A 23,211-nucleotide genomic window follows, 5' to 3' on the forward strand; every position below is an offset into this window, starting at 1 on the left:
TCGCAGTGACGTCATTGGTTTCTCGCCCTGCCATGAGAGGCGGATTGGCTGCGATTATAAATGCCAACGTCATTTGCTGCACAGGTCTCACAAGCGACGAGATTAGACAACAAAACTGCTGCAGATGTCCGCATGCGGACTACCATTGGTGAAGACCCCGAGCGTCATAAATCAAATGTCGGAAACCAGGACGGAAGCTGGTGGCGCGTTGGCGGATGGATACACGGGGTGCGGTGACGGTAGACGCCGGATGTGGGGGGGAGGGACTAGGCTTCTGTCCCTTCTGAGACCGACGTGCCGACACACCGTCTAAACGGCACGGTAACAATTACAATTAATCCGCTTGAGTTCAACCGACCTGCAGGGGGTCGAAATGTGTGTCAGCGCAATCGCGCTGTAAATCTTTTTTTCTTTCACAAGTGACGACTTCCGGTTTCTCCAGTCGCGCCGAGTGTCCACTTCGCCGTCCCATAAATGTGGCAACTTTCTCGGCTTGTGCGCCTTTAGAACCATCGCCACTTCCCACGGAACGTCGCTCGGTGGGGAAGCGGGGACCCGGTTACGCGGCTCGGTGGGGAAGCGGGGGCCCGGTTACGCGGCTCGGTGCTGCCGCTGTTATTGCGGTAAAACGCGCCGTCACATGGCCGCTCACACGAGCGCGCGCGCTGCAACATGGTCTGCGCGCGACCCCCCCCACCAGCACATCGTGCGCGCGCTGTGTGTGTGTGAGATGTAAAAACACGATTCAAGAGGCGGGTGACTTAATCTGGAGGCGTTTTAATGGTCTCCATAGTCTGAAGCATTCACACAGATGACTATAACACAGGAGGTATCAAAGTGTGGACATGTAACTAAAAATCAACATAACTTTGGGATTCCGACTTGTCAGTCCAAATATACATTTCATATTGCGTGCATGCCACTGCCTTTTTCTTTTAACAATTTGTTACAAATACAATCTTTGACAATAAGATAACACTTTTGGGAGAGGCAGCTCATGCCCACAAATGTTAGTGAGAACATAGACACCACGGCTCACACGTCCATCTGTGTGCGATAAGATTATTAGTGTTCACCACTACTCACCAGGTCCATAACGGATGCTATACACGGCTGTGTGTCCAGCTGGAAATTGACCAACTTTGGAAGTGTAAACTATCCACAACAGGCAGTCTGAGTGTATAAACTTGGGCCCCGCACACAACTTTACTACATGACATTTTGGCTCTACACAAGTTAGCGCCCAATGTCAAATTCTACCATAAATCAACACAAAGAAAAGATAAACAATGAGTAAATCCAGTAACTGCTTAGGATGGCACACCACAGATTATACATGATATGGCCCTAACAGGCATAATGCATACAAAATATAGCCATTTACCAATAATGAGTAATGTGTTTGATTCTATAGGAGAGGGATCTTTGGGAGAGTAGTTGCATACAGACAAAAGATCATTAAAATGTCAAAAATGAGTGTTGACGTATAATGAGTTAATAAATTACTCTTCACTCAGGAGCAGTGAATTAAACAGGTGTTTACTACATCTGCTATGGCTATAATTAGAATGACATTAGTCTACAGTATACTACACCTTAAATAAGCATGACAGTAATATTAGTCAGCCACCAAGAACTTATTTTACTTTGCAAAATCTCAAACTGGACAACAGACTAAATGTGTTTGAAGATGAATTAAGAATCTAATCTTAAGACTTTCCAATAAGTAAAATGAGGTCACCAGAAGAAAAGAAAAAAATGGAACTACCATGGCCCGGTTCCCTGGTAACAACTTCTCTCCTCTACCTACCTACCCCCCCCACTCTACACTCAACGGCCGACGAAGCGGCTAAGACAAAGAATGAAAGGGAAACAAATGGCTGAGGGACTGTGTGTGTGTTCTGGTGTTGGGACATGTCTTGTTTTCCCTTTTCTTCAGGTCTTCTTTTGTTAAAGGTTGTTACAAGCTTGCATGCCAAGACCCTCCCTGCGGCTGGGAAACGCTGCCCTCTGCTGGAGGCCCCGCGGCCCTGCAGAGCAATGGCTTCCCCCACAGGGGGGCGGAGCCTCTCAGAGCAGCTTCAGACTCCCAGTGACGTTGTTCACCATCTCCTCCTCGCCCATGATGGCCAGCACAGTGCGGGACCCGGCCTCCACCTGCGAAGACAACATAAAAAGGGGGAGGGGGGGGGGGGGGGGTGTAGATTGTCTTCATGCCACTTTTCTTGTCCTTTGTCTTGTTGTCTCATTGTCCTACTGTCCAATGTTATGCAACAACCACCATGTCAAATTGCTTGTATGTCTAACATATTTTGGCAATAAACGTTCCCGATTCCTGATGTGCCAACCAGATATAAAATGACCAATATGTAGGAGATAACTACAGATGAGTCAGAAACCTACATACATAGAAGATAACTGGTAGCGGCCTGTTTCTCTCACCTGGGTCATCCCCGCATCCTGGACCAGGTAAGTGGGCAGGCTGAGGCTCATGGCCAGGGCCTGCAGCTCCAGTAGATGAGCTACGTTGGTGCCCTGGACCACCACCTTCTTGGACCTATATCAACACAACGCACATACATATCCATTAATAATGTTATTGCAATTCTACAGCGCAAACCATGACCGAGTGCTCATTTATATTAATTATTTACTGTATGTACGTATGGTCACAAGTGGCATCAATCTACCGAAATTTAGCCAGGACGTTTTCCAAACCACTGTGTTTTAGGGACACAGTGGTGGTCCTCTGCAGGGTAGATATTGACATGGAAGCCTAGCAGCTAGCTTAGCCTACAGATTAACGCGTTAACTTTCCCATTCCTTGTAAAAATCTGGAAAAAAGGTTGACATTCACCGTTTCCGTACAGTGCAAACAACTCGTCTTTGTTTGAATTACACGATACATAACAAATGGCCAACTTGTCAGTGCATCTCTCCTCTTGCAACATACCCGCTGTGGTCCCACTTCCAGGCCATCTCCCTCCAGCTGTTCTTCTCCTGCAGAGCCTGGTACAAACCCACGGCAGCATGACCCACCTGGGCGGCAACCTGCACAAACGCACAGCACAGAGTTCACACAAGCAGGAAGCTGGTAGTCCTCTGCTGTACTGAAAAGGGCTTTTATGTGCCTCTTGTGACCATGTGCAATAAAGTTGATTTTTTTTAAGAAGCATTATTTTTCTATTAAAATGCAGACCCAAGCTGAAAACAATATTTGCATGAAATCAGCATTTCTGTGGGATGGATTACTTCATAACCTACTCAGAGCAAGCAGCGCAGAACCTGGCAGGTATCAATGATTAGAAGGATGTACAAAAAGGCAGACTAATGCAAATGTATGAACATTTATAGCAGCTTTCCATCACTGTAAAAACAGAGATAGCCATGCATTTAATCACCACTAATAGCTGATATTTTTAGTGGGGAGACAGGCCGATTGTTAAACATTCGGACACGTTCTTTAAGATGAATTGCAGGATGCGTCACACGCAATCCACACTGGCGCTGCTGGACATACCTTTCCAACACCCATAGCAAGGTCCATGTTCACCACGAACACCATCTTGAACATGAGGTCATCATCCCCTTCCTCCTGGGGGTCAGAGCAGACAAAAGGAGACACTGAGATTTGGCTTTGGACAAACTCCACGAGGTCTTAAGTACCAAGGTGTACCTGTGAGGACTAAGGCTAGCTTATGGGCACCTCATTCTCCAGCTTGTTGAAGTAGTACATGGCCGCCTCCTCTGCAGACACATTCCTTGTGTGTAGAAGTGCCTGAAGTGGTGGGAAACAATGACAGAAGGTCAGCAACAAACAACGGCGGGGTGACGCCTGACATGCAGAGCAACTGACTGATTATTTTGCAAGGGCAATAAGGAAAGCCCAGTCCGATGTGGTGATGTAGCGGAATACTTGGATTAAACTCATTTTCGCCTTTGCTATGCTGCGTTTTCCCACGGACATGATTCCATGTACATGCAGAATGAGTCGGTTCCGGATAAGCTTCTGGCCCCGGTGTGGACGTAATGCAGGCCCACCTGTTTGGCTGCCTCCTCGGGGATGTCCAGCTCCCTGAGCTGCTGCAGGAACACCGGGTTGACATCCTGAGGGCCGGAGTCCGGGCCCGACTGCTCTGCTGGATCCATTCTCGGCTGTAATGAAGACAAAGATCAAGCAGAACGCTCAGCGCTCAACCGCGTGAAACACGATACCATCGGCAACAAAGCGGGCCACCGTGAGCCTAAAAGCGACCGATCTACCTCGGGTCCGACGTCGATCTTTCCGATATCAGTGTGCAGTTTAAAGAGCTCTTTAAATCGCGTTCAGCTTCATTCCTCGGGCTCGTAGTTAACAGCGTTCAATAGTCCCCGCTTCTCTTAACACGCGGGCGGGTGCGCGGCGCACGCGGAGCATCACCAGCTAGCGCGATGAACCGACGGGAGTCGCCTTAAAGCAGCCGCCGCTAAACGGCACAATGCGACGGTTACATCCATTCACCGCGTCGCTAAACGTCGCACGCTGACGTTACACCTCCAAGCAATGTCGTGGTGACACTTCGACGGAGCGCGAAATAACGTTACGTTAAATATGCAGATAACCTAAGAAAATAATAAAGCGCCATTAAACAGGTTAACGTTGGACAACGTTCAGCTAACGGCTAGCGAAGTCGGCTGTGGTCAAGTGAGCTAACGTTAGCTCACCACACACACGTTAGCTAACTACACATCATTCATATTAGCCTGGCGAACAAAGCAGCTATCGTTAGCAACGAACGTGTTCTTTTAATTTAAGATTATGATGGGGGGGTAGAAAGAATATGATATAAAGCGGATGCTTCCCCGACTTGGCCTTAGCATTAGCGCCAAATTAACCTCCCTCACGGCTCTTGTCACATCACTTGCTAACATTAGCATTAGCCGCTATCGCTAAACGGGGCTAGCTCCGGCCCAGCTAGCCGCCTGCAGTTACCTGTTCAGCGCAGCTGGCTTGACAACAGGAACAACGGAGGCGGTATTTCTCGTCCTACGTTTCACCTGCGACAGATACAATTTCTAGTTGAATGTGAAATTACATCCAGTGGGATGCCCGACTGCGCCGTCTGCAGCGTTACTCCATCTTGGGACCGCTGTGTTTGTTAGCAGGGGATGCTGCCCGCTGTGTCGACTGCGGTGTTTCCGATTTTCTGGTGCTATTAAAAATGTAGCGATGGGTGCATAATGCAGATGTGCATGATGCAGATGTGCCATAGTCACCACTAGTATACGCGCGGGGAGACACTTATAATCTCATCACACTTATTTGTTTAAACTTAAAACCCACAATGATAATTTCTTGCATTATTTGAGAATGTGTCTAGATTTTTACCCCGTTGCACTGCGCACGCGGTAATTAGTTACTAGGACACACATGGACATGACAGGGTCGCGTCCACAGCGTCTCCATGGTAATCTCGGCCACACGAACACGCATAGATAGCATTGGATAATCTGCATGCTGCCCCCCAATAAATCAAAGACTCATTTTTTGAACATTTTATTACATCCACATCTGTGAGAATTTGCACTTTCTCTTAATTAACAGGTTAACGCTACAGTTACAATTTTTGAGTCAGTATGTACAATGATATTAACACACAAAATAAGAAACATCCCTAAACTGCTCCTTGCAGAGCCTGCTCTACATCGCCAAATTTATACAGCCTAACGACAGTTATAGTTCTCCCTCAAACGGATTTCCTTCATGCCTTTCTCACCCGACAGTGTACGACAGAACAAACCCTCCATACGAGTCATTAGTTGCTTGTGTGTTAAATAATGGAGTAATAAACCTTAAGGCTACATTGTCATGTGTTTTCGGTCACTGATTCCAGTGGCTGGGTGACTTTCTGAATAGAGACGACACCGGGTCTGCAGCTCTGACTACACATCGACCCGACAGAAGCCCAACCGCGAAAGGTCGTCCCACGGGAATCCAAGAGGTCAAACAAATGTCCAACCCTGTTAAGCCTTAAGGAGCCACGACCAACCAGGTTCATTGACATAAGCAAACATTAGCTCGTCTACATAAGGTCTCTGTGCTGTGGGAGAAAGTGAACCAGTCGTAGCAAAACTTGCCCGCAGCACGTGAAGCGGCGCCACCGTGTGTCCACCAGCAGAACCGTGCACCGACCACGACGTCCACGACACGAACACACACAGAAAACAAAGTACCATGCCCCCGGCTTGGAGTGGAACGAGGCAAACCATGATTTCAATACGCCGTTTAAAACCCAAAAGGAATGTTTAAAAATGTATAAAATAAAACTGCTGACACATTAAAACACTGCGGTGCGCTCTAGGATTCTGCTCTCGGAAGCATTTTTTGCTTGTTCCTCCAACATCTTTCCAGTAATTTGCACACTATAGAAACATGAATAAGTATAAAAGCAAGGAAAGTAACAAGAACAGGGTACACTGACTCTCCGTTGGGGGGGTTTGAGTACCAAATAACTGAAAGGAAAGACAATGAAGGTGTAAAAAAAGTCTCTACCGCTGCGGATGGGAGCGTCCAGCTGGGACTGGACGTGTGAACGAGGGCGAGTCGGTGCTGCTGGCTGAAGTGAACACAGTGCTGCTGCTGTCTGCAGAACAGGAGGCTGATTGCTGACTACTAAACTCTTTGTGACTACTTGTGAGAAATGGGACCAGGGCGGGTCCATTTCAGAGCATTAAAACTCAGGTTTTATGAATACTGACAACTTAAAATAAAACAACCGGTAGAAGTTTGTACCAGGAAATGTGACAGTACAAGGTGCACACACACACACACACACACAGAAATCACTTCTGATCATACAGCAGCGAGAAGCACACAAGGCATAAGAGGTACCGCCTCATCAAATGGACTCAGAGGGGAGAACGGGACATTTAGGTCACTTCGGATGAGATCAGCTGACTGTAGAGCAGCTGGAGGAGGCAGACAGAGCCGCCGCGAGCCGTCCTGCTTCTAGCGTCCGGACCGAAGTCGTAGGCAGCACGTCACTCCAACCCCCCCCCCAAAGAGGAACTGGTTGTGGCTCTCCTGCTTTTCAGTTCGAGCTGTCCGTCTGTTGACCCCCCCCCCCGCGGCTCTCGTGGGTGTTTTCCTCTGTCACAAGTCGGTGACTTTATTCTCCACGGCGGCCGCGATCTGCTGCAGCCGGTAGCCCAGCTGCATCTTCTGGGCCGTGGGGTCCTCCTCCAGCGCCGTGATGATCTGAGCAGAGAGCAACACAAACGCAGGATACATTAGCTGTGCGCATAAAATGACACACATGAACCACACGATCAATATTACAGAAAAATCATAGACGTTTTATTTTCCTTTTCCAAGCTGTGGATTGAAAGAGGGATCCTAACTAAATGAAAGCCAATATAGTGACTGTACTACACTGTCCATCCCCTGAAAGGCTCCCGCGTGTCCTCCTGACACGTTCCTTCTGGACCCTGGTCCTGACACCTGCCGTGGCCATGCTGACGCCTGCTGCTGCCATCATCATCATCATCATCATCATTATTTTAGATATCATATTACTGTACTCATAAACCGACATTACCCTCTCCTAAAATCTCTGTGCTCTCCCTCCCCACAGGCTTCTGTGGATGGTGGTTCTATCTGATGGTGGTCCTGCTGTGCGCCTGGCTTACTACTCACAGTTACTTGAATCATTTCTGTCATATAATTGCATGTATTATACATTGTTCATTCTGTACACATGGCATCCATTGTAGTCTGTCCATCCCGGGAGTGGGATCCCTCCTCTGACGTTCTCCCTGAGGTTTCTTCCCTTTTTTCCCTCTTGGAAGGGTTTTTTCATTTTTTTTGGGAGTTTTTCCTGTGCCGATGGTGGGTTTCGGGGCAGAGGATGTCGTATGTGTACAGACTGTAAAGCCCTCTGAGGCAAATTTGTAATTTGCGATTATGGGCTATACAAAATAAAATGACTTGACTTGACTCCTGACCAACTGATCATTTCAGTGGCAGTTTGAGCTTCAACTACCACTTTATTTAGGTTTTATGTCAACACATCTACTTCGGTATTAGTTCAGCTGTTTATATTATTCATCTTTTTGAGATTCTAAATTCACTTTCATAATTGTTTGATGAAGATGACATTGTGTAACCACTCTTTAGTGGAGTCAAGATGCTAAATACATAATTCCTTAATTGCTTATTATTGCAATAATAATAATAATTAATAATAATTCAGCAGAAATGACTGAGCCAGTGAAGACGCACAATATAAAAAGCATTTTTCTACAATGATGCCCGCCCGGTTCGGTGTAAACACAAACGAGTGCTGTAGGCCCGCCATGCACACCATCGCGATAGACACACCTGGTCGTAGTACTTGTTGATGTACTTGTAGAGCTCGTGCAGGGCCACCAGGTAGTTGAGTTCTCCGGAGTAGTTCTGAAACACAGAGCATGCTGGTTGGACTCGGGCCTGCGGGCCGCTGCGCTGCGAGCGGAGGCTGCATCCACTCACCCTGGACAGCTCCGCCAGAGCAGAGTTCATCTCCTGGTCGCTGGCTGAGATGGTCTGCCTGATGTCGGCGTAGTACCTGCAACCAGGGCCGGAAACCATCAAATCCACATGCACGGCTCAATAGGATCAACGCCACAGCAAAACATGTGCTGACTGATACGTACAAGTAGCACAACACTTATTTCCAAGTTCTCTCCCCGGTACGTTTTTACAGTATCGTCCCTCTTGTAACATTGTAATGGATTATTGTTCACGTTGTTTAATAAAATAAGGAGGTATATAGACCTGTTCCGTCGTAAAAGTACCTTAAATGAGATCTACTGCTTTCATGGAGGTGGGAGCCCCCCCCCAATATGATATGTTGGGAAAACACTAAATGCTCCTGTCGCTAAGAAGGTGCCTGTTATAATGGAACTTGTTTTTCTAGAACAAAATAGAGAAAATAGTAATACCCAGGCAGTATGAAATAGCTGTGGGTTTTATAGATTCTAGTTGAGATTTTATGCACTACTTTTCAACAATTTATTACATTTTGTAATTAATCGCAAATCAACATATTTTGCTTTACTTAAAGTAAATGCATTACGATTGAAATGTATTACCACTATAGGATATTATAGTATAATGAAGTATTATGATACCTGAGCTCGTCATCCAAATATGCTTTATAGTGTGTTATACGTGTGTTTAATGTTTTAAACATGGCGGTACGGAGTATTATTGATTAATGCATTATAAATGCATAAGTGCTACCGATCTATATGTAACCAAACTGCTTCAAAAGAAATGCAACTTAATGGAACGTATACTAGAGCATCGATGATGCTTTGTGTCCGATGTGCAGGGTCCATTCTTAAAGGAGCGGTTTTAGCTTGAACTCCACCCGGACCACCCGGACCCACCTCTCCACCATCTGCTTGTAGCGGGGGATGTCTCGGGCGTACAGCAGCTTGTTGATGGGAGAGTCCTGGTCAGAGAGACAAGAGGCCCGAGTCAACAAACAGCCTCAACGTCTCGTACTCGTCCTCCATCATGTGTGTATGTGGAGTCGCGCCTCACCCGGCCCAGCTTGTGCTCAGCGATGGTGCAGGAGTCCATGAAGGTCTGGGAGATGACAGTCAGCACGGCGTCCACGTGGTCCGACGCCTGCACGTCGAAGATGAACTGAGGGTTCTTCACTATGTTGATCCAGAAGCGCAGTGGGAGGCTGGAGGGGGGGGGGGCAGAGGATACGTTAGAGACATCAAACATCACTCATTTCAAACATGAACTGATCAGCAGGTAAAAGCCCGTCCAACATCCCTCTGAAGCCCTCCCGTTGCTGGAATACGTCCCCCTCATCTCTCCGCGTGTCCATGCCGTACCTGTTGGTTTTCCAGATGTGTATAGTCTCCGGGTCGGAGATGCCGTGTTTGGCTGCCTGGTCGTCCAGCAGGTCGAAGAAGTATTTGACGGCCAGCGGGACGGGACGACTGGTGCTGAGGATCACCGTGAACAGATCGTCTACAAACTTCTGCAGCGTCCCCTGAAGAAGCAAGAGGAGGACAGCGGAAAGGATTCAGCGCTCAGCGATGTGCACATTGCAGGGCGGAGGAGTGGCGCCATGTGTTACTGTGGGCGGCATCCCTTTATATACAAGACAACAGGCGTGTTTAAACAACGCACACATGTTAGCTGTGTGAGAACATAGAGCGAGAGAGGGAAGGGCCAAACAAACAGGACTGTGTGTGTGTGTGTGTGACTGTGTGTGTGTGCGCGTACCTTCATGGACAGCAGGCGGGTCAGGTAGATCTCAGGAATGGCCTTGGCCCTCTCTCTCTCCCTCAGGCTGCCTCGCCGGTGTTTGGGCAGCTCGGGCTCCTCGCCGGCCTTCACCAGATGCCACAGCCTCACCCCCCCCTCATCTGCGTCCTCCAGCATCGGGGTCTCTGCACAGAACGCCGTACCAAACAGATCACTGACTAGTGGGGCTCTGACCTCCCCGTCGATATACAACGGCAGCCCACTTGTTGGGTTTCGATGTTTATTGATTTAAAGTGAGAACAACACAAGAACCTTTTATCGCCCGTGGAAGAGGATCCAGCTGTAACGCCAGAGTCTACACGAGTGAGGCGTGTTCAATACGCAAACTAAGAGAGGTGGGCGTGGCCCCTAATGCTTTCTTACTCCTGTGCGGCCCCTTATTTAGGCAGAGGTGTGTCTGTATACATCATAACTAAAGGCTGGTCGAGGACAGAGCAGGAAGCCTCAAACAGCTGTTCTTACTCGTCCCTGTAATTATTAATAGGATAATATGTATCGCAAATGTATGTAGACATCCGAATTATTGAAAGAAAGTGAATCATTCTGCGACATCCGGTGGGCCCGTACAGGCTGGATGGAACGACCCAACGCCGCGTCGGGACGGTCGTCTACTAACCGCCACCCCCTACAGGCTGGACGCGCAGAGGCCTCCCGTTTCACCACAACGCTGTTCCCGTGCAAACTCACTCTCTCCGGCGACGTAGTCGTGGTTGTCGTGGTGAATGTGTTTGGTGTGGCGAGGCACCAGCGCCACTGTCGCACCGTCTGGGACCTGGTGATCAACACAAAGCGTACGGTTGTGTTACCTCATGGACCACGAAGCCGCCTTACACGTTTAAAAGAGCCATGGTGCAGTGAAGGGTGACCTCTGACCTTGTAGTGCTGCAGCGTGTTCAGGCGTTTCCAATTGCCCTGAACCACCGAGGTCAAGTCCTCGTCGGACAAGATGAGGTGACCAGCAACACCCGAGCGCCACTCTGAAGGACACACAGCAGCCAGAAGGTCAGAGTGTGTGAATCCTTCACGGTGTTTGGATGTGATGGTTACCTGATTAACTAAATGTGGAACATTTACGATGGAACTTGTGCGAACACACATACAGATTCTTCTCCAGTAGCTATTCCTGCTGGGGTTTGGGTCAGTTTGGGTTCTGTTATTAACCGACTGTCCTTGCATTAACTTGGCCGGGGCAGTAGGGGGCACCACAGCTCAACGAGAAAAGCCCTTGAAAGCAAGTGAACGATTCAAAATGTATCTCACCAGTGAAAAACATTCAGAAATGGAAATGAACGGCCAGTCTAGGATTTAGTAGCATGTAATAGCAGGAATGAAATAAAGTAATCATTTTTATTTCTTTGTTGATCACCTGAACCTGGACAGGTTTGGACGTTACCCGAAGACCACACTGTCTACGCGCTACTAAAGGGAGGCGTTGGTGGACGCCAGTATTCAGCTGGCTGCAATCTACAACGTCACCACCAGATGCCACTAGATCCCACACGCCGCTGTGTGACGCGGTGCGCGCGGCCTCTCACCCAGGTCCAGCGAGTCGCCGTGGGGCCGGTGGGAGAAGGAGGTGCCCTTGTACACCTGATCCAGCAGCTTCTCTTTCACCTGTGTGATTGTGTCACAGTCCAGCACTTTGGCGGGCAGCGGCTGGCTCTCGTTCACTCCGCCGCCCTGCACCAAAACATTCAGTGTCTGCGGGAGAAGAGCGGAAAAGACGGGGTGAGAGGATGAACGGGGGACAAAGTTCCCGGAAAGGTGGTGCTGGATGTGTGGGACTCTTAAACCAGATCGGAGTGCTCCTCACCAGGGTCTTGTACTCCACGTCCTCTCGCAGCAGGCGGTTGTCGTTAAGCGTGTACTTGGCCTTGCCGGTCACAGCGTCCACCGGCCCTTTATCTACCTGGTGCTTTATGGCCCTGAACAGCATGTAGAGAGACTCCCCCGCTGAGTCCTACGCACAAACACAGCAATCATCAGCAATGGCCTCTCTGCAGGAGATCATGTCCTGAAATGACAAGGACGTTCTTTTTTCTTATGAATAACACCATTAACTCTGCATTTAAATATTCCCTGGCACTAAACAGATGTCAGTACTTTGGACTGCACATTAATCCGCTGCACCGGAAAATGAATGATGAGGATACATCACATCACTTTTTAAATATTGCGAACACAGTAATCCTGCAAACATGAACGTATACAAGCGATTCCCCTGGATCACCTTATATAATTCCCATTACCAATAACAAAGCCCTTTGAACTGATGGACTAAACCTGCAGGAGACGAGGGCCAAACAGACCAGACCAACAGAGCCGGTGAGGCTGCTACTGAAGCAGGTGTTCATCCCTTGTTTGCTAATAAAATACACCTGGTCAACGCTGGAACTAAGAGGTCATTGCGCCTCACCCTGAGGAAAGCGTAGAGGCAGATGGACATCCAGTTGGTCAGCAGCTTCTCCACCACCGTCTCCGTCCTACAGGGGACGAACACACGGTTTGAATCCCTGCCGGCCACCTGAACACCGTTTACCCACGACCTCGTCTTCCTACCGTCGCAGCATCAGCTTGGGGTTCTTGGCCACGTACTGCTCCACCAGGTCGTTGAGGAGGGTTTTGAGGATGTCTGTGAAGTACTCCAGTTTACCGTGCAGCGACACCGTCAGCAGGGAGGCCACGTAGGCCCGGTCCCTGGGCGAGAAGGTCCGCTGGCTCTCCAGAGTGTGAATGAACTGAAGAGCGAAGAGGAGAGCGGCGCGTTATCCCCGCGTCCTGCGGCCTCACCACGCCGGCCGGGGGGGGGGGGGGGGGGGGACACATACCTTGGTGAGGAAGAGCTTGCTGTTGAGCAGGTTGGACAGCTGCACCAGGCCCTGCTCCACCGTCTGCCGCCGACACTCCTGGACGTCCAGGTCTCGCCTCAGCGGAGACTCCCGGTGGCCGGGGAAGAAGATCCGCTCGGCGTACCTCCGGTAGTCGAGGAAAGGGATGCCGGAGCCCACCAGGTCGCTGGACATGTCCATCATCTCAGTCATCAAATCTGAGGGGGACGGGTGAACGATCAAGAGGTGTTGCTACGCGCCCTTTTGTCTTCAACCTCGGACACGTGTCGGATCCAAAGTGTGTGCTGGGAGGTCTGAGATGGTCAATATTGACCCTGACTGGCTAAGCTTAACTCCTGGACCATAAGCCGCGTGTGATGAGGGGAGCGTTTCATCCAGCAGCCGTGATGTAATGGGATAAATGCAGCGAGTGTGAAAACAAAATCTGTTGGCCTTTAAGAACTGAACAAACGTTGTCTGCGCCCCCCCCGCCCCAAACCTCGGAGCAGGTCCTTCTACCTGTGAACTCTTTCTTGCAGCGGTCTCTCACGCTGGTTTCCAGGTTCTCCAGCTGGATCTGCACCTTCTTGTAGTCTCGCAGAGCCTGCTTACTCTTTCTCCTGATGGGGGGGAGGGAAGGGGGGGGGCAGGGAGAGTGAACACAGGACAATACCACTTTCACACCGGATTAGTGGGAATCCAGTGAGTGTCGACTCGAGTAATTTGACCCAACAAACGCCCAGCAGCAAGGATCAGGGGACTAGTCTGATCCCACTGTTCCCATAATGCTCTGGGAGATGCAGGAAGTATAACGTTACCGTGGATTCAATGAGCGGGACAATTCTTATGGAGCGGGGCAACACTGCTGACCACTTCCTAGAAGTATTATACTGTTAATCCCCATCTGCTCTGGCCAGTGTTTCTCCTTTTACCAAATGTTGTTTTTGGCATTAAAGATGATCGGAGAGGCCGGTGCTTCACTTTTGAGTTGCACTCCATGTTTAAAGGGCATGATGCTCATGGAATGAGTCAGACAGAGAAGTATTGATGCTTAGTAACAAGCCCTAATTAGTTCTCACTATCACACATTGATCTTTAGCTCTACCAGAGGTCGCATAGAGGTCATATATATAACGCATTGAGACGTCCCCGGTCTGTCAGCGGGGTGGTGGACAGTAGAAGACACATCAATGAAAGCAGCCGCGTCTCAAATCACAAACATAGAATTTCATGCACACTTATGTCTTTTGTCACACAAATGTAACCGATTTGAACTCCTAGCAAAGTGATAAAAAGGGTGAACACATTAGGGCACCAAGACCAAGTGATAGCGATTACTTGTGGTGTGGAACATTCTCAGAAAGCCCCTGATTATCAAGCAGGCAGTGACGTCCCAACAGGCCGCTTTGTACCGCGACGTTTCAAGTGGTCTCTCTACAATGGAACTGTGAGGACTCACTATAACAATCATTACAGCCGTGCTCATCGGATTCATGGGAGGCTCAGCGTTCCATTCAAACTCAAATTAAGCAACTCAAGCCTGTTTGGGGACCCCAGTGTGCGGTAATATATCTAAATACACCCTTTTTAGAAAGGGCAAAAATGCAAAAGTTGAAGTGCATGTGAGGATCATGAGGTGGTCCTTAAAGGGAGACTCGTGAGTATTACAGCACCCATTTCTATTCCCATAGCTCAAGGCGAGAGGACAGTGAATATAACGGCAGTCACACAGCATCACCGGGCTTCCTTCCCGACAAGCTGCCATGATATTGTTGTCACTAACAGGTCAACTTGTGTATCACTTCTTTTTCACACACACACACAGAAACACACCGACCTGTAAATGAGCACGATGATGAGGACGATGAGGGCTACTATGGACGCCCCGACCCCGACTCCGATCTGAGCCTCCAGGGGGAAGGTGGACAGGCTGAGGCTGTCATACTGAACCTTCCCCAGGGAGAAGTTCAGGTTGCCCATTTGGACCTGAAACACACACACAGTCCGTTAAGCAAATGGCCCGAAGAGCCCGAATGACATTAAATGTCTTTAAATCACATTTACATGACATGACTTTTTTGAAATGCCACCACTAACTCTGCGTTCAAATATTCCCACGACGTAATCAGCAAAGACTCACTGTGAATTCAGGCAGGTTGTCGGAGCCCTCGCGCCTCTTGCCGTTGGGGGCTGGTGGCGGCTGCTGGGGGGGCGGCTCGCAGTACAGATGGTTTCTGGTCAGGGTCTTTACGGCACAGACGCCCTCGCCGACCAGCACCACCACCTCGTCCTTCGTGATGGCCAGGTCCAGGTCTTCCCCCTGAGCACACACAATTCAGCTTTTATTTCCACCTGCACTTACTTTAATAAGCTACTTTATTACACGGCTGAGCCTCAATACTGTAGTGAGGAGGCCGCGATAAAGCAGCAGAGCATTCAAGCACTTGTTAACTTGTTTTTTCAGACAGACAAACGGCTTTTGTCCCTCTCGTCATTCAGACATAAATTTAACTCTTGAAGGCCGCATTGACAGCACAGAGGGAGAGGACAGATGTTTAATTACACCTTTACGCATCAAGGCGATACCATAATAACAGGATGCACCAAGAGAACCTCCCACACTGTCAACGGCAGCTCGCTCCTTCTGTGGAAGGAAAGAAGCTCTAACCGCGAGTCAACACAATCGCTCCCAGAAGCCTCAGCGGGTGCAGCGAAGGACAGCTGGTGGACAAACTGCTATTTGGATCTGGTTTTCTTACTCAGATGGTTGTTTCTGGCTCGGGGCTGTAGGCGGGCGGCTAGCTGCTCTGAAGGAAGCCAAAAGGTCGTCTCTGCGACTTCAGTACCGACAACAACAACGCGACCCGGAAAACTAAATCTGCTGCGCGTGTAAAAGCTCTGCTGCCAATCACAGCCTGCGCTCTGACCTCCAGCTGGATGAAGCTGCCCGGGTTGTAGCGGTAGGCCTTCAGCGGGTCCTGCTGGTTCAGGGGCCGCAGGACGGGGTTGGGCTCGTAGCCGAAGGTCTGCGAGTTCACGCGGCTGAAGTCAAAGCGCAGGTTGTCCAGCAGGAACTCCGTGGTGACCTTTGACCCCCGGACGGAGGAGTCCACCATAGGAGAGCGGCACAGGATCAGGGAGGAGGAGTTCACCTCACAACGCTCCGTGAACTGGTGAGAGGCAGCAGGGAAAAGGCTTTCAGCAGAAGGAAGGGACACGTTTTTATTTTAGAAAGGCGAGGCGGACGCGCACCTGTCTGACGGAGCAGACTTGGTCTCTGGGACAGATCGGCTCAGGCACCATCCTGGCCGGCCTGCCCAGAGTCCTCCTCCCCCTCTTCCTCCTTTCATTCCGGCTGGTGGAGCCGAACGGAGAGGCGGTCACCACCATCCGAGGCTCCTGCACCACGTCCAGGTCGTGGCCCGACACGTAGATCAGCCGCCCGCCGCTAAACAGGCAGAGGAGCACGCGTGAGACGAAGCGGAGGAAGAAGAAGACCGGAGAAGGTTGTCGCGAGCCGGCGATCAGACTCACTCCAAGAAGCTGTTGGCCGGCGCGGCGTGGGTGATGTTGGGGTTGCGGGTGTAGCGGTAGGCGGCGGCGTGGAGGTGGCGCTGGCTGCTGCCGTAGTGCAGCGTGACGCGCTGGTCTCCGGTCTTGTTGCTGCTCCCGGTCACGCACTGAACACTGGAGCTCTGCACCTCTGACACGCTGAGGGGAGACACGCCAGTAAAATAGACGCTTTAGTAAACGACGGGACTCTTGAGCGAGCGCCGCCCCCATTTCCCTCTGTCTTACATGTCACACAGCACCCCTCCCACGGTGATGGCGAGGTCAGAGGGACGTCCCGTCAGCAGGTTTCGTCCGATTATTGTCAGGGACGTCCCTCCGGCTTTGGGCCCCCTTTCAGGGGTCACACCCATCACAAACGGGTCCTGAGAGGGAGCACAGGACGGACGTTTTGTCGCTGATTCCAAACCACAACTGGTCAACAAACGCCTCCTTATGGCGCCGAAGGTGTTGTACCTGGTAGCTGAATGTCTGGCTGGACCGACCAAACTCTCCGCCGCTCACTTCCACAGACATGGGGCCCACCTTCTCTCCACCGCTGGCTTGGGTTCTACACACAATCCTGGAAGAGAGGAACCCACACATGCATCCTGGAGGTGTTTGGTTTAGCCCATGACGGGACGCCCCTTTAGTGAGGACCCACTTATTTTTAAGATAAGATACTTTAAATATCTAGAGGGTAATTTGGGTGCATCTGTCCCAGTGTGAAGCAGGAAGATAAAACAAGTACCTGGAGGAGACCTCGTAGAGGCCGGGGATGACCGTGCAGGGGACCCCGGCCACTGACACCGAGTGGAGGATGTCCTCTGCCTTCTGGCCCAGGTTGGAGCCAGAGATGGTCACCATGGTTCCACCTTCCAACAGGCCGGAGAGTGGCTCAATCTGAGGGGAGTCAGGCGGAAGCCCTCCATCAACAAGTGCCAATATATTCCTTAACTTGAATCCAAAGATCAAAAACACAGAGCAGAGAGGTGAAAGGTCAATGCTCACGGAGTGGATGACGGGGGCGGGGCATGTCTCCTGTACAGGTTCGCTGCAAGAGTCCACGTACAGGCAGCTGGCCTGAGCGCCGCCGCACCACACGCAGCCGTACTTGCTGTCGGCCGTGTGGCAGCGGCTGCAGTCGGAGCGGCCGACGGCGCAGTTGTACAACGTCACTGAGGGAGACACGGGCGTCACTCAGGGTGCAAGTCTGACAGCGGGGAGTTTGTTTGGAGAGATGGTAGCAGTATGACGATGCAAAGGATGTTCTCACCATATAAATCAGGGGAGCTGTCCACGTGGAAGGTGTCCCTCCTCTTCACGTACACCATGGCATTGTATTCCTCCGCTTGAGCAAAATACGTGTACTGGACAAAAGAAAAAGAAAGTCAGTACCTAAACTTAACCCCTGGAGTTCAACGCCGAACCGAGACTGAACTCTTAGGTTGCCGCTTTGTGCTGGAGAGCACATTTACAGACCTGGTGTAGTTGACAAGTGATGTCGAAGTTTGACGGATTCACGTCATCAGCCTCCACGTACGCGTCCACCACCACCGTCTGCCCCTCGATCACCAGCACGCACTCGTAGTCCAGCTCCGTGTCCTGAACACACACAGACTTGCGTTTGATGCAGGAATCACCAGCCAGGCAGATAGAATCATGCTTGACACGTGTTGAGGCTCAGAGTGTGTGTGTGTGTGTGTGCGTACCTGGTACAGGTGCAGGTTGCGGGCTAGCAAGGTGATCTTCCTCTCCACCCTGATAGGGAGCAATGATGAACCCTGGACCTTCTCCACGCAGGGACAAGTTGAAGACCCCCAGCTGAAGTAGGAGCCCTCGTCCCCCTATAAACACAGACAATGCATCATCATCCAAGCCCCCCCCTCCATCAGCTTACACCGACGCACAGTATTCCCCTCTGATCCCGGGTCAGTTGTAGCTGGAGACGAGTTGGAAGAGACAGAAACTAGCCCACGTCTCCAGCTGCTCATCGCCGCTGCAGGCCACATTCGTTTAACAGACGTCACGGATGTAATGCATAATACTGATTACATGTGTGATGTACATGTGTAAGAAGCAAAAACAAACAGCTGCAGCAGCTCTCATGAGAAACAGCAAAACCAAAAGAGGCTGCTAGCACACAGTAGAGGAGGAGCAGGGAACCGGGGGCAGGAGGGGAGTCTAGCGAGGAGCTGGGAGGAGCACCGGGAGGCCGGGAAGCTTTCAGATGAAGAAGTAAGAGAAGAGGCCGGAGGAAGAGGGCGGCTGAACTCACCGGGAGGAAGGCGTCAGCTGGATCATACTGATAGTCCAGCTCTGAGTCACTGTCCAACAGGTGGGGGTAGGAGGGGGGCGCGTGGTCGACCTCGCCGTCGCCGGACAAAACGGTGCCAGCGGAAAATGTGGCGTTGTCGTTTTCTGACTGGACGGCGTGGACGTCGTCTTCTTCTTCTTCTTTAGGGTAGAGGAGCAGCTCAGGGTCGCTGCCTGGCACCCCCGCCACGGTGTGGGGGTCTTGTGTGGGCACCAGGGTGGGCGTCCGGGTCATCTCCAGGTAGAAAGGGGGCTCGGGGGAGTAGCCACGCTCATCCAAGGGGAAGGAAGTTGGCAGCGGGGAGCCGGAGGAGGCCGGGGTGGGCGGCTCCACCAGGCTCAAGGCTCCTTCCGCTTCCGTCAACACCTCCAGCGGGTAAGAATCCGGTTCATGGGGCGGGATTATCAGCGGCACCACGGGGTCCAGACCTCCACCGTCCGCTAAGGTGACGGGCACCAGCTCCGGGGCCTCGGCGAAGGCCGTGGGTGTGGCAGCGGCACCGTCCGCGTCAACGAGAAGCCCTCCTGCTTCCGTCTGCTCTTGCTCCCCGGCGGCGACCTTTGGGGGCGGAGTGGGTGCTGCGGAGGTGAATGACAGGGTGCTGGGGGGCTGCGCGGGCAGGGTGGTGGGTGGGGCTGTCGGCTCAGGGTTGGCGGTGGTCACGGGTGGGGCAGTGGGGGGAGGAGGGTTGGTCGGCTGCTGAGTGGTTGCCACAGTGACGGGGGCCGGCGCCGCCGTCGTCGTCGTTGTCGTTGTAGCGGCTGCAGTAGACGCCGGGGGGCGAGTCGTTGTGGTTGCGGGAGTCGTTGTGGTGGTTGCCATGGTACTAGTTGCCAGGGCAGCCGCCGTGGTAGCGGCTGCTGTGACGACCTTTATCGGTTTGATTGTGGGCGGAGCCGAGGTGGGGAGTTTAAACTGGGGGAGGGGAGCGGGGGAGATGAGAGGGTGAGAGAAAAATAATAAAACACTAATGGATGAAGGAAAAAAACAATAAGTGAACTTAAAGGGACGCGACCGGCTGTTACTGCTGCTTGTGACACATGCACAGAAATGACGTCTCTCACAGATAAATGGTATCAATAAATGGAATATGAGGTGATGAATGTATCCAAAAAACATTCATCCATTCAGTCACTTACCAGGTTCTCATGAATTACCAATACTCGAGTGCAAACCAACCAATACATTTTAGTGCTTTTATCTTGATAAGAAAAAAAACACTGACAGCAACCCGTCACCAAAGATGTGTGCGTTCCGTACTTGTTTTATCTCAAATCCTAAATGAGAGAATAGCTTGTGCTTCACGTGGAGATGATGGCGGGAACAGAATCAAGCAGACGGCTCAACGCGATTCCTCTGATCCACTCGCTCGACTCAACACTTTCCCAAAGTAACCTGTGTGTAACGTCTTATACGTTCACCAGCTGCGGTTGTGTTGTCATTGTGGGGGGTCGATGTGCGGTGGATAAATTGATCACCCTGCGATCGGATGCCAATACGAGCGTCCCGAACTCTCCCAGAAGGAACGTCTGCGCATTCTGTCTGAGTGACTTACATGTTGGTTGTAGATGATCACCCCCTCCTCACAGGTGGGCTTGTGGGTGCACAAGTGCTGGTGAACGCACCAGTTACAGCCCCATCGGCTGAGAACGCAACCGCGGCAACTGCAAGCAGAAAGGACGTACAGATCAGACACATGGGACGGGAGAAAGACGCAGAGAAGTCTCCTAGAACTACTGCAGCCTTTCTATCTGGAGATATGGAGAGAACAAAGAGGTTCAGCTTCCACTGTGCCACACGGAGCAATCCAATTACTGCCAATGTGGCCCCAGTGGTTGCAGAAGGTCAGCGATCTAATTGAATTGAGCTCCTTATCACAGCAGAGGAGGGCGGCGTCGCGTGGAGACGGAGACAGAGACAGAGAGCTTGTGTGGAAACACAGACAAGGTGAGAAAGGCCACTGAAGCAGTATTCCACAGGGTGTTCACACGGCACAGCGCGTCGATCAGGCTCATCACGACGTCTCCGCTCGCGTTCTCCTCACTTTTGGTTACTGTGAGTTTATCCCCACCAGCAGAGAGGCCGGTTCACAGTGAACTGGGTCGTAATCACAGTATTGATATGGTCACGTGACCAGCTCTTCTGATGTCATACAAACAATGCTTTTAGGTCTCGAGTCTACTGAAGATGTTGTCACTTTTTGAAATCGATCCACTGCAGACGGCAGCTACTAAAGAAGCGGACTTCATTACGAGGTGCTGCGCAGGCAGGAGAGCAGATGAATCACGGTCAACTCACGGCACGCTGCCAGACAGCTGCTTGACAGCCGTACAGTCGTAGAAGGTGAAATCCCTCGCTGTGACGGCGACGTCGCCGAAGCGGAGGGACAGGGTGACCGTGACGTAGTCTGATGAGGACACAGAAACAGAGGAAGACGGCGTGAGAAGGTCCTACAGACCACATCGTGTTTCACCGACGCGGCTCCGCAGATACTCCTTTAGCCAGAGTCTCAGATGAATACCACGTTACCCAAAACACTGAGCCGGTTCGGTCCAGACTACGTTGTGTAGACGTTGAAGACTTTTGCAAAGTGTTGGGGGTCCAACAGTCCATTTTATGCATTGTTTTGGTTGTCTTAAAAAGCAAATCTCACCCGTATTCCTGGTACAATACATCATCAAACAAAGCCTGCACAGAACTTATCGCTTCCAAATCAGCAGCTTTCATGAAAAGGCAGCAGTCAGGTGAGAATCTGATCTTCTCCTTGAAGCAACAGTTGGCCTTTGTTGTTTTGAAGTAGGCGCTGGCACTAACCCTCTTTAAGCACAGGTAAGCAAAGGCTACATCCTTAAAACAGTCCGTGTGTCCGCGTCTCAGTAAACGCCCAGGTGGGTTCTCCCTGAAGCCTGCACCCTGAGAACTACAACGAGATGGAAGTTTCAGGAATGCAGGCCTGGGAATCAGTCTGTGCGTGCGTGTGTGTGTGTGTGTGTGCGTGCGTGGGAGAGAGAATAACACAACAAACACACATCATGTGAATGTTTTGCTGAGTGTGACCTCTGTAGAGCCTTCGGTTTTTATTAACAAGCTCCTTAAATCTTCTTTTATCACTGCAACAGAAACGGCTCTCCGCTCGCTAAACAATCAGCCAAACCAGCGGAACCAGAGCAGAAAATCCCTCCCAGAGATATTGGGAGTCGTATTTGCTTTAAAATACAGATTACTCCCTGCTGTGTAAGCTGGTTAGGGGGGAAATGGATTGGGTTAACCTACATTCACGGGCGCAGGGATTGAACTGCGTGTGTGTGCGTGCGTGTGCGTGTGTGTGTCTGCCTGGACACGCAAACTCCCCCGCGCACACAGATTAATCTCATAACAGAATGCATTCAAATCCTCAAAGTTCAAAGCGGTGATTAAAGTGCAGCGCGGTGGCTCTTGCTCTGCGGCGCTCACCCTGTCCCGGAGGCACGGCCGGCACCCGGCTGCTGTCCGGAGAGTGGCAGGTGACCCCGGTTTGGGTGACCACGGCAGGGCTGTGGCTGTCGTGGAAGAAGCAGGAGTACGACTCGACGTGCTCCAACACCGGGAGTCCGGGGAGGGACAGAGACACCTGGCGAAAGACGACGGACGTTCAGATTCAGAACTCCGCCGGGAGCGCTGGGACGTTTGTCACCTGTCCTCAGTGTGTCCTTGGTGTCGTTCGAGGACAGAGACGCTGGGTCTGTCTCAGAGGACACTGGAGGTCACAGTGAGAGCGAGTGACTCATTTCTCTGCACACTTGTAAATGTCAACGTGGAATAATCTGATTCTAAAACTAAATTGGATTCCTTGCTGAAGAACAAACTCCTTGATTTATTGTCACAACTATTTTACATCTTCATCTCCACCGTCCTTCTTCATGTGGTGTTTGTGCTCTACAGAGTGACAGCCCCGTCAATCAGAGACTAAAGAGCTAAATTGAGTCCCACCCACCCGGGGGGGGAGACAACTCCTCGCTCTCCACTGAGGACCAAAGTGAGGAGGACTGACTCTGCACGTCTAAAGGTCTAAAGGTCTAAACCGCCGGCATTCTGATTGAAAGACTGGTGGACGTCGGTTGTTAAACTGATTAATGATTTGGTTCATAGAATTTCAGGGAAAAAATACTTTTCTAAAGACGACAACAAAATTTCATGAGACAATAAAAAGCAGAACATTCAGAGTA

At 50.9% G+C, this 23,211-nt stretch overlaps 2 protein-coding genes across 7 annotated transcripts in view; both read right to left on the bottom strand.

The window, feature by feature from the left end:
• Window positions 1-761: 761 nt before the first annotated feature.
• Window positions 762-5,381, bottom strand: LOC120834925 (putative peptidyl-tRNA hydrolase 2). 4 transcript variants are annotated; one of them, XM_040203313.2, is made up of 7 exons: window positions 4,973-5,381; window positions 4,042-4,155; window positions 3,707-3,778; window positions 3,521-3,595; window positions 2,954-3,051; window positions 2,443-2,557; window positions 762-2,157 (listed from the first exon to the last, which is right to left on the bottom strand). In XM_040203313.2, exons 2-7 carry the CDS (start codon window positions 4,147-4,149, stop codon window positions 2,071-2,073), a joined length of 555 nt encoding a protein of 184 aa, XP_040059247.1. In that variant the 5' UTR covers window positions 4,150-4,155; window positions 4,973-5,381; the 3' UTR covers window positions 762-2,070. The 4 variants fall into 4 exon arrangements, with proteins under 4 accessions (XP_040059247.1, XP_040059248.1, XP_040059249.1 ...); XM_040203314.2 differs by having other exon boundaries at window positions 4,264-5,281; XM_040203315.2 differs by having other exon boundaries at window positions 3,521-3,592; window positions 4,973-5,248.
• Window positions 5,382-5,567: 186 nt separating this feature from the next.
• plxnb1b (plexin b1b) overlaps window positions 5,568-23,211 on the bottom strand; it is a 60,907-nt gene continuing 43,263 nt past the window's right edge. For all 3 annotated transcript variants that reach the window (XM_078092251.1, XM_078092250.1, XM_078092252.1), the window contains 31 exons: window positions 22,460-22,616; window positions 21,305-21,413; window positions 20,562-20,670; window positions 18,968-19,921; window positions 18,402-18,536; window positions 18,172-18,294; window positions 17,966-18,059; window positions 17,701-17,867; window positions 17,441-17,592; window positions 17,167-17,272; window positions 16,939-17,075; window positions 16,675-16,851; window positions 16,393-16,588; window positions 16,068-16,310; window positions 15,281-15,460; window positions 14,978-15,126; window positions 13,660-13,760; window positions 13,141-13,358; window positions 12,872-13,050; window positions 12,729-12,795; window positions 12,126-12,272; window positions 11,848-12,013; window positions 11,186-11,289; window positions 11,000-11,084; window positions 10,271-10,437; window positions 9,874-10,034; window positions 9,569-9,716; window positions 9,412-9,476; window positions 8,510-8,585; window positions 8,360-8,434; window positions 5,568-7,237 (listed from right to left, as the gene is read on the bottom strand). In XM_078092251.1, coding sequence (XP_077948377.1) covers window positions 7,133-7,237; window positions 8,360-8,434; window positions 8,510-8,585; window positions 9,412-9,476; window positions 9,569-9,716; window positions 9,874-10,034; window positions 10,271-10,437; window positions 11,000-11,084; window positions 11,186-11,289; window positions 11,848-12,013; window positions 12,126-12,272; window positions 12,729-12,795; window positions 12,872-13,050; window positions 13,141-13,358; window positions 13,660-13,760; window positions 14,978-15,126; window positions 15,281-15,460; window positions 16,068-16,310; window positions 16,393-16,588; window positions 16,675-16,851; window positions 16,939-17,075; window positions 17,167-17,272; window positions 17,441-17,592; window positions 17,701-17,867; window positions 17,966-18,059; window positions 18,172-18,294; window positions 18,402-18,536; window positions 18,968-19,921; window positions 20,562-20,670; window positions 21,305-21,413; window positions 22,460-22,616 — 5,052 coding nt within the window. In that variant the 3' untranslated portion in view covers window positions 5,568-7,132. The remainder of the gene's footprint in view (window positions 7,238-8,359; window positions 8,435-8,509; window positions 8,586-9,411; window positions 9,477-9,568; window positions 9,717-9,873; window positions 10,035-10,270; window positions 10,438-10,999; window positions 11,085-11,185; window positions 11,290-11,847; window positions 12,014-12,125; window positions 12,273-12,728; window positions 12,796-12,871; window positions 13,051-13,140; window positions 13,359-13,659; window positions 13,761-14,977; window positions 15,127-15,280; window positions 15,461-16,067; window positions 16,311-16,392; window positions 16,589-16,674; window positions 16,852-16,938; window positions 17,076-17,166; window positions 17,273-17,440; window positions 17,593-17,700; window positions 17,868-17,965; window positions 18,060-18,171; window positions 18,295-18,401; window positions 18,537-18,967; window positions 19,922-20,561; window positions 20,671-21,304; window positions 21,414-22,459; window positions 22,617-23,211) is intronic.

Source organism: Gasterosteus aculeatus, chromosome 17 (assembly GCF_964276395.1).
Source record: "Gasterosteus aculeatus chromosome 17, fGasAcu3.hap1.1, whole genome shotgun sequence".
Classification (NCBI taxonomy): domain Eukaryota; kingdom Metazoa; phylum Chordata; class Actinopteri; order Perciformes; family Gasterosteidae; genus Gasterosteus; species Gasterosteus aculeatus.